The 9,200-nt window shown below is 46.9% G+C and overlaps 1 protein-coding gene across 1 annotated transcript; it reads left to right on the top strand.

The window, feature by feature from the left end:
• The first annotated feature begins 414 nt into the window (after positions 1 to 414).
• LOC115200515 (heat shock protein 67B1) lies at positions 415 to 5,088 on the top strand. Its single transcript, XM_029763640.1, has 4 exons — positions 415 to 992; positions 3,654 to 3,717; positions 3,971 to 4,091; positions 4,370 to 5,088. The coding sequence occupies exons 1-4, from the start codon at positions 536 to 538 to the stop codon at positions 5,012 to 5,014; spliced, it is 1,287 nt and encodes a 428-aa protein (XP_029619500.1). The 5' UTR covers positions 415 to 535; the 3' UTR covers positions 5,015 to 5,088.
• The last annotated feature ends 4,112 nt before the right edge of the window (positions 5,089 to 9,200 follow it).

The following is a 9,200-nucleotide window of genomic DNA, read 5'->3' as shown; positions in this document are numbered from 1 at the left end:
ACACACACACACACACACACACCGAGACATGAGAAGTATAGCAGCTCCTCTACCTCGTCTGGAGTCATCCAGCAGCTATTTGCCATTTCCCCCTCACAGTTATAAATACATCCAATTAGTTCTGTTTCTGGCTTTGCCCAAATGGCACCCTATTCCCTATATAATGCACTACTCCTGACCAAAGCCCCTTTGACTAGCATCCTAAAGTAGTGCACTATAAAGGGAATAGGTTTCCATGTGTAATGCTCTCTGTGTATGCCCCCTTCCCCTGGGCCTGTCTACAGAGAGGTAACAGCTCTGACTCCTAGGTGCACCTATCACCTCACCCTCACATTCCCCTCTCATAAGATAACTGTTACTGCTTATTAAGTGCTAAAACAGACAGGGTGGGTATATAAAGAGCCCCAGAGACATCTCTGTCTTCGCTGCACAGTGCTTTCCTCCTTTCCTCCTGTATTGTTACAGTTAGCACTCCAGCATTTTTACTTGCTGTGTGTCTCTCTCTCTCTCCAACCTTGTAACATTTTTCTGAACCATGACCGAGCAGACCAAAGCAGCGGCCCCATCGGCACCAGGGCCCCCATCACGTCCTCACACCTCTAGGGACTTCTTCTGGTCCCCCCTGTGGAGCTGGTGGCAGCAGCCCATCCCTAGCAACCTCCTTCCCAACCAAGATTTCGGCCTGCCACCGTTCCTGGAGGCCGGAGACCTCCGTGACCTCAGCTGGATAGATAACATCCATAGACGCCTGGCAGCCAGCTCCTGGACTGGGTACATTCCCTCTCCGCCCCTCTTGGTGCCCTCCTTTCCGGCCCCGGCCTCCTCCATGCACCAGCAAGCCCCCAAGCTGAGCAGGGTAGAGTCTGCAGGGTTGAAGGGGCTGTCGGAGGTCCGGGTGGAGGGGCACAATTGGAGGATCACCCTGGATGTCAGTCACTTCTCCCCTGCAGAGATCACTCTCAGGACCCGTAGCGGCTTCCTGGAGATCGGAGGTAGGCCTACCTGTTCTGAAACTATATTGAAATGCTCCTGTAATGTCATAGTATAGATACTGGACCTATTTAAACTGAAATTCCCCAGTTATGTTATAGCGCCATAGATACAGTCAATTTAAACTAAAATGTTTCTGTGTTGTATCCATCAATCAATCAAAATACCTTTTTACAATAGCAGATGTCACAAAGTGCTTTACAGATACCCAGCCTGAAAACCCAGAGAACAAGTATGGCAGATGCAGAAAGACAGTGGCTTGGAAAAACTCCATAGAAAGACAGGGACCTAGGAAGAAACCTAGAGAGGAACCAGGCTCTGAGGGGTGGCCAGTCCTCTTCTGGCTGTGCTGGGTGGAGATTATAAGACGACAAGACTACATGGCCATTAAGGCCAGATCGTTCTTCAAGATGTTCAAACGGTCAAGACGTTCAAACGTTGGAACATACTGTATGTAGAAGTTATCCTGCAACTATGATTGAGTTATTATAGTGCCAATTTCATTAAAATTATCCTGTCATGCTATAGCACAAACAGTGTACTGATATGTGTCAGCATTGTAAAAATGTATGAAGAAGGCTCTCTCTATACAAACAGTCTGGCTTTAAGTCCAGATGCCCATAGGACAGAGTTTGGGTGAGTTAGTGGAATAACAAGCTCAGGGAAATTAAGAGAGCAGGGTTGTGGTGGCATACAACAATAATATATCTGTGACGCAATCTGGGATCTGGGGTGTATTTACTAGGAACCAAACAGAACCAAACGGAACCAAACGGAATCAAACAGAACTAAACGGGAAGGGACCTGAATTTGTCCAATAGTAAACGGTTTCCGTTGCAATGTTCTAGACTGATGATTACGCCCCTGCTGTCTCAGTGTTGTCTAGCTCCACCCTTCTGTCTCAGTGGTGTCCACCCTGCTGTCTCAGTGTTGCCTAGCTCCACCCTGCTGTCTCAGTGTTGTCTAGCTCCACCCTGCTGTCTCAGTGTTGTCTAGCTCCACCCTTGTGTCTCAGTGGTGTCCACCCTGCTGTGTCAGTGTTGTCTAGCTCCACCCTGCTGTCTCAGTGTTGTCTAGCTCCACCCTGCTGTCTCAGTGTTGCCTAGCTCCACCCTGCTGTCTCAGTGTTGCCTAGCTCCACCCTGCTGTCTCAGAGTTGTCTAGCTCCACCCTTCTGTCTCAGTGGTGTCCACCCTGCTGTGTCAGTGTTGTCTAGCTCCACCCTGCTGTCTCAGTGTTGTCTAGCTCCACCCTGCTGTCTCAGTGTTGTCTAGCTCCACCCTGCTGTCTCAGTGTTGCCTAGCTCCACCCTGCTGTCTCAGTGTTGTCTAGCTCCACCCTGCTGTCTCAGTGTTGTCTAGCTCCACCCTGCTGTCTCAGTGTTGCCTAGCTCCACCCTGCTGTCTCAGTGTTGTCTAGCTCCACCCTGCTGTCTCAGTGTTGCCTAGCTCCACCCTGCTGTCTCAGTGTTGTCTAGCTCCACCCTGCTGTCTCAGTGTTGTCTAGCTCCACCCTGCTGTGTCAGTGTTGTCTAGCTCCACCCTGCTGTCTCAGTGTTGTCTAGCTCCACCCTGCTGTCTCAGTGTTGTCTAGCTCCACCCTGCTGTCTCAGTGTTGCCTAGCTCTACCCTGCTGTCTCAGTGTTGTCTAGCTCCACCCTGCTGTCTCAGTGTTGCCTAGCTCCACCCTGCTGTCCCAGTGTTGTCTAGCTCCACCCTGCTGTCTCAGTGTTTCCTAGCTCTACCCTGCTGTCTCAGTGTTGTCTAGCTCCACCCTGCTGTCTCAGTGTTGTCTAGCTCCACCCTGCTGTCTCAGTGTTGCCTTGCTCCACCCTGCTGTCTCAGTGTTGCCTAGCTCCACCCTGCTGTCTCAGTGTTGTCTAGCTCCACCCTTCTGTCTCAGTGGTGTCCACCCTGCTGTCTCAGTGTTGTCTAGCTCCACCCTGCTGTCTCAGTGTTGTCTAGCTCCACCCTGCTGTCTCAGTGTTGTCTAGCTCCACCCTGCTGTCTCAGTGTTGCCTAGCTCCACCCTGCTGTCTCAGTGTTGTCTAGCTCCACCCTGCTGTCTCAGTGTTGCCTAGCTCCACCCTGCTGTCTCAGTGTTGACTAGCTCCACCCTGCTGTCTCAGTGTTGTCTAGCTCCACCCTGCTGTCTCAGTGTTGCCTTGCTCCACCCTGCTGTCTCAGTGTTGCCTAGCTCCACCCTCCTGTCTCAGTGTTGTCTAGCTCCACCCTGCTGTCTCAGTGTTGCCTAGCTCCACCCTGCTGTCTCAGTGTTGTCTAGCTCCACCCTGCTGTCTCAGTGTTGTCTAGCTCCACCCTGCTGTCTCAGTGTTGCCTAGCTGCACCCTGCTGTGTCAGTGTTGTCTAGCTCCACCCTGCTGTCTCAGTGTTGTCTAGCTTCACCCTCCTGTCTCAGTGTTGTCTAGCTTCACCCTCCTGTCTCAGTGTTGTCTAGCTCCACCCTGCTGTCTCAGTGTTGTCTAGCTCCACCCTGCTGTCTCAGTGTTGTCTAGCTCCACCCTGCTGTCTCAGTGTTGTCTAGCTTCACCCTCCTGTCTCAGTGTTGTCTAGCTTCACCCTCCTGTCTCAGTGTTGTCTAGCTCCACTGTGGGTCTCTATATTATTAGTATTATTCTAATATAGTTGACATTTCATCCCCAGGGACTCATGAAGAGAGAGCAGATGAGCATGGTTTTATTGCTAGGTGTTTCACCAGGAGATACATGTAAGTTTCCAAGCTGATCGATGTTCAACACAGCATGTGAGAAATGTTTTTCAGCTTCAACAGTTGATGTTATAGAATACAATGCAGCTAGGAGAAATGTTTTGAGTACCCAATTAACTCTCCTTTACACCAACATGTAGCAATATAAATGCTTATGACAACTGTATTTATCAGCATTATGACACAACGGTTTTGTACACATAACTTATGATACTAAGTTGTGTAAATGTAAAAGGGTGCTGTGCTTTCCCAGGATCCCGACAGGTATTGTCTCTAAGACCATACGATCCTCTCTGTCTGGTGATGGAATTCTGACTGTAGAGGCTTCACTTCCTGACTCCAGCATCCCTGATGACATCATAATTCCCATTCAGGTAACAAGGGGTGAAACCCCAAACGCCTCAACTGTATGTGGTACACATTGTCTGTTTAGGTCACTTCCTGGACTTGGACACATAAAAGAAAGTATAGCATAGGAAGTAGGAATCATTGGTATTTCCTAGTTTTCCTAGTAATCTGTCCATGTCCATGTCCTGTCCTGTTTATTGTTTTCTGTCATGTACATTAGAAGGACAAAGTTAGAACACAAACCTTGAATCATAATGTGTGTGCTTCCTGTATTTTCTTTACTGCTGCTTGTCTAACTACGAAGGTGGAGAAGGAGACCATAAGAGAAGAGGGAGAGGAGGGTGGAGCCAAGCCAGAGGAGACTACCGTAGCTGCCACAGACTCCCAGCCTTCTCCATCTGCCCCTGCTGTGGCCCCTGTATCCCTGGAGGCCTCAGACTTCACCCCCACAGAGCCTGGCACAACACCCCCCACAGAGCCACCCGAGGATGGGGACAAGTTAGCACGGGAGGTCCCTGGAGAAGAGGCTCAGCCAGACAGCGCCACGGCTGGGCCAAAGAGCCATGAGGAAGGGAGAGGAGGAGCAGAGGAGGGGGAGACACACACTAAACCAGCTGGAGAGTTGGAGACCCACCCCCAAGAGCCTGCAGATGAAGAGGGAAGAGAGGGAGAAGGGCTTCCAGATCCCACCGAGCCATTTGAGCACCTTCATGCCCCTGACTCCCCAGACACAGTCACGTCCGACCACGGGGAACACAAAACAGACCCAGCCCAAGACCATGACGAAGAGCTCCAGCACCCGGAGGGCTCAGAGGAGGCAGCTGAGGCCCTGCCCCGGCCTGAGGAGCACGAGCCAGGCATGAGTCCATCAGAGGAGGGGGCCCACCACTCTCAGGAGCTGGAAGTTCCAGAGCACCCTGATATGGAGCAACAGGCATACACCAAGTAGAGAGAGAGATGGAGAGAGAGAGAGAGAGAGATGGAGAGAGAGAGAGAGAGAGATGGAGAGAGAGAGAGAGAGAGAGAGAGAGAGAGAGAGAGAGAGAGAGAGAGAGAGAGAGAGAGAGAGAGAGAGAGAGAGAGAGAGAGAGAGAGAGAGAGGGCGTGACAGACAGAGAGAGAGAGAGAGAGAGAGAGAGAGAGAGAGGGCGTGACAGACAGAGAGAGAGAGAGAGAGAGAGAGAGACATGGCTGTAATTTCATAAGGAATTTGCTAAGATTCAAGACATCCATCCCAAGCGCCTACATTCTGCAGACTTCCTCTTCATGAATAGCCTGGTCCCAGATCTGTTTGTTCTACCAGTTGTAGACAATGACCATAAGAATTGGCAAGACAGGACAAACAGATCTGGGACCAGGCTACTTCTTCACCAGCTAGCAGCAAAAGCTTGCATAATAACCCTGATTCTGTCAATGTGCATGTGAGTGAAGAACCACACACTGTCACTGTGACCATGCACCGTTTGGAGCTCCAATAAACCAATATCAAATGAAAAAGCTAATGCTTTGTCCTGTTGTCGTTCATTTTGTTACAATCATTTACATTTACATTTTAGTCATTTAGCATACACTCTTTTCCAGAGCGACTTACAATCAATATTCCATCTGTTTTGGTATTCCTTGTGTGATCATATTGACACAGCCACCTCAAAATAACCTTTTGTAGTTGATAATCACATGCATACAGTTACCGTTTTCGATGATGAAGATTCATTAATTATAATGCCTTTAAAAGGATTAGACACACAACATACAGCATGTTCGCACTGCTGAGTTTTACAGTACATGTGTCAGTTCAGGATGAGCAACGTGGCCAAGGAGACAACCACGGTTTTGATCGTAGCTACAGTACAACATCACAATGGAAGGGTTTTAGCTCCACTCAGTAAAATAGGAGGATAAAACATATTTGTTGACAGAATCAAAATGAATTCTAGGGATAACCAGAAGCCTATTCTCAGTACATCCCCAAAATTCTAATTCTAACACTATGCCTTCATAACACCTTAGTCTGAAGACAACACTATTTTGTGTGACACAGCAAGCGACATAATCCTCCAATTGTTCACCCTGTAGTGAAATAACTAATCTAGTAATGCCCTCTTGTTGCCCCTCACTCATGGCAGTGCCAAGCTCCCCTGTATTCATCCTTGGGCTGCATCCCAAATGTGACCCTGTAGACTTTATTTATAGTGCACAACATTTGACCAGAGCCCTATGGACCGTGAGTGGTGCATTATAAAGGGAAAGGGTGCCACTTGAAACACACACCAATGCAGTGCATTCAGAAACTATTCAGACCATTTGATTTTTTTCCACATTTTGTTACGTTACAGCCTTATTCTAAAATGGATTAAATCAATGTTGTTCCTCATCAATCTATACATAATACCCAATAATGGCATCACAATACCCCATAATGACATCACAATACCCCATAATGACAACACAATACCCCATAATGACAACACAATACCCCATAATGACAAAGTGGAAACAGGTTTTTAGAAAAAGAAAAAAAATTCGGAAGTTTACATACACCTTAGCCAAATACATTTAAACTCAGTTTTTCACAATTCCTGACATTTCACCCTAATAATAATTCCTTATCTTATGTCAGTTAGGATCACCACTTTATTTTAAGAATGTGAAATGTCAGAATAATAGTAGAGAGAACGATTTATTTCAGCTTTTATTTCTTTCATCACGTTCCCAGTGGGTCAGAAGTTTACATACACTCAATTAGTATTTGGTAGCATTGCCTTCAAATTGTTTAACTTGGGTCAAACGTTTCAGGTAGCCTTCCACACGCTTCCCACAATAAGTTGACTTCCCAAGCTTCCCACCATTCCTCCTGACAGAGCAGGTGTAACTGAGTCAGATTTGTAGGCCTCCTTACTTGCGCACGCTTTTTCAATTCTGCCCACAAATTTCTCCAAAATGTCCGATCTTTGTCCCCATGTGCAGTTGCAAACCGTAGTCTGGCTTTTTTATGGCTGTTTTGGAGCAGTGACTTCTTCCTTGCTGAGCGGCCTTTCAGGTTATGTCGATATAGGACTCGTTTTACTGTGGATATAGATGCTTTTGTACCTGTTTCCTCCAGCATCTTCACAAGGTTAATTGCTGTTGTGCTGGGATTGATTTGCACTTTTCGCACCAAAGTATGTTCATCTCTAGGAGACAGAACGCATCTCCTTCCTGAGCGGTATGACGGCTGCGTGGCCCCATGGTGTTTATACTTGCGTACTATTGTTTGTACAGATGAACGTGGTATCTTCAGGCGTTTGGAAATTGCTCCCAAAGATGAACCAGACTTGTGGAGGTCTACAATTTTTTTTCTTAGTTCTTGGCTGATTTCTTTAGATTTTCCCATGATGTCAAGCAAAGAGGCACTAAGTTTGAAGGTAGGCCTTGAAATACATCCACAGGTACACCTCCAATTGACTCAAATGATTTCAATTAGCCTATCAGAAGCTTTTAAAGCCATTACATAATTTTCTGGAATTTTCCAAGCTGTTTAAAGGCACAATCAACTTAGTGTATGTAAACTTCTGTCCCACTGGAATTGTGATGCAGTGAATTATAAGTGAAATAATCTGTCTGTAAACAATTGTTGGAAACGTTACTTGTGTCATGCACAAAGTAGATGTCCTAACCGACTTGCCAAAACTCTAGTTTGTTAAGAAATTTGTGGAGTGGTTGAAAAACAAATTTTAATGACTCCAATCTAAGTGTATGTAAACTTGCGACTTCAACTGTAAGTATTCAGACCCTTTGATATGAGACTCGAAATTGAGCTCAGGTGCATCCTGTTTCTATTGATCATCCTTGAAATGTTTCTTCAACTTGATTGGAGTCCACCTGTGGTAAATGATTGATTGAATGATTGGAAATGATTTAGAAAGAAACACATCTGTCTATTTAAGGTCCCACAGTTGACAGTGCATGTCAGAGCAAAAAGCAAGCCATGAGGTCAAAGGAATTGTCTGTAGAGCTCCGAGACAAGATTGTGGCGAGGCAAAGATCTGGGGGAAGGGTACCAAAACATTTCTGCCGCATTGAAGGTCCCCAAGAACACAGTGACCTCCATCATTCTTAAATGGAGGAAGTTTGGAACCACCAAGACTCTTCCTAGAGCTGGCACCCCAGCCAAACTGAGCAATCGGGGGAGAATGGCCTTGGTCAGGGAGGTGACCAAGAACCCAATGGTCACTCTGACAGAGCTCCAGAGTTCCTCTGTGGAGATGGAACCTTCCAGAAGGAAAACCATCTCTGCAGCACTCCACCAATCAGGCTTTTATGGTAGAGTGGCCAAATGGAAGCAACTTCTCAGTAAAAGGCACATGACAGCCCGCTTGGAGTTTGCCAAAAGGCTCCTAAAGGACTCTCAGAGCATGAGAAGCAAGAGTCTCTGGTCTGATGAAACCAAGATTGAACTTTTTGGCCTGAACGCCAAGCCTCCTGTGTGGAGGAAACCTGGCACCATCCCTACAGTGAAGCATGGTGGTGGCAGCATCATGTGGGGATGTTTTTCACCGGCACGGACTGGGAGACTAGTCAGTATCGAGGGAAAGATGAACGGAGCAAAGTACAGAGAGATCCTTGATGAAACCTGCTCCAGAGCACTCAGGACCTCAGACTGGGGTGAAGGTTCACCTTTGAACAGGACAACGACCCTAAGCACTCGGCCAAGACAACGCAGGAATGGCTTAGGGACAAGTCTGTGAATGACCTTGAGTGGCCCAGACAGAGCCTTGTACCCTCAAAAATCTCTGGAGAGACCTGAAAACAGCTGTGCAGAAATGCTCCTCATCCAACCTGACAGAGTTTGAGAGGATCTGCAGTGAAGAATGGGTGAAACTCCCCAAATACAGGTGTGCCAAGCTTGTAGCGTCGTACCCAAGAAGACTCGAGGCTGTATTCGCTGCCAAATGTACTTCAACATAGGACTGAGTAAAGGGTCTGAATACTTATGTAAATGTGACATTTTATTTTTAATAAGATTACAAAAAAGTCTAAACCTGTTTTTGCTTTGTCATTATGGGGTATTGTGTGTAGATTGAGGAGAAGAAAACACCCATTGTAATCAATTTTAGAATAAGGCTGTAAAGTAACAAAATGTAGAAAAAGTCAAG

The sequence above is a fragment of the Salmo trutta genome, chromosome 9 (assembly GCF_901001165.1).
Source record: "Salmo trutta chromosome 9, fSalTru1.1, whole genome shotgun sequence".
NCBI lineage: Eukaryota > Metazoa > Chordata > Actinopteri > Salmoniformes > Salmonidae > Salmo > Salmo trutta.
The sequence above is the reverse complement of the archived record's forward strand: the minus strand, read 5'-3'. Positions and strand labels throughout refer to the sequence as shown.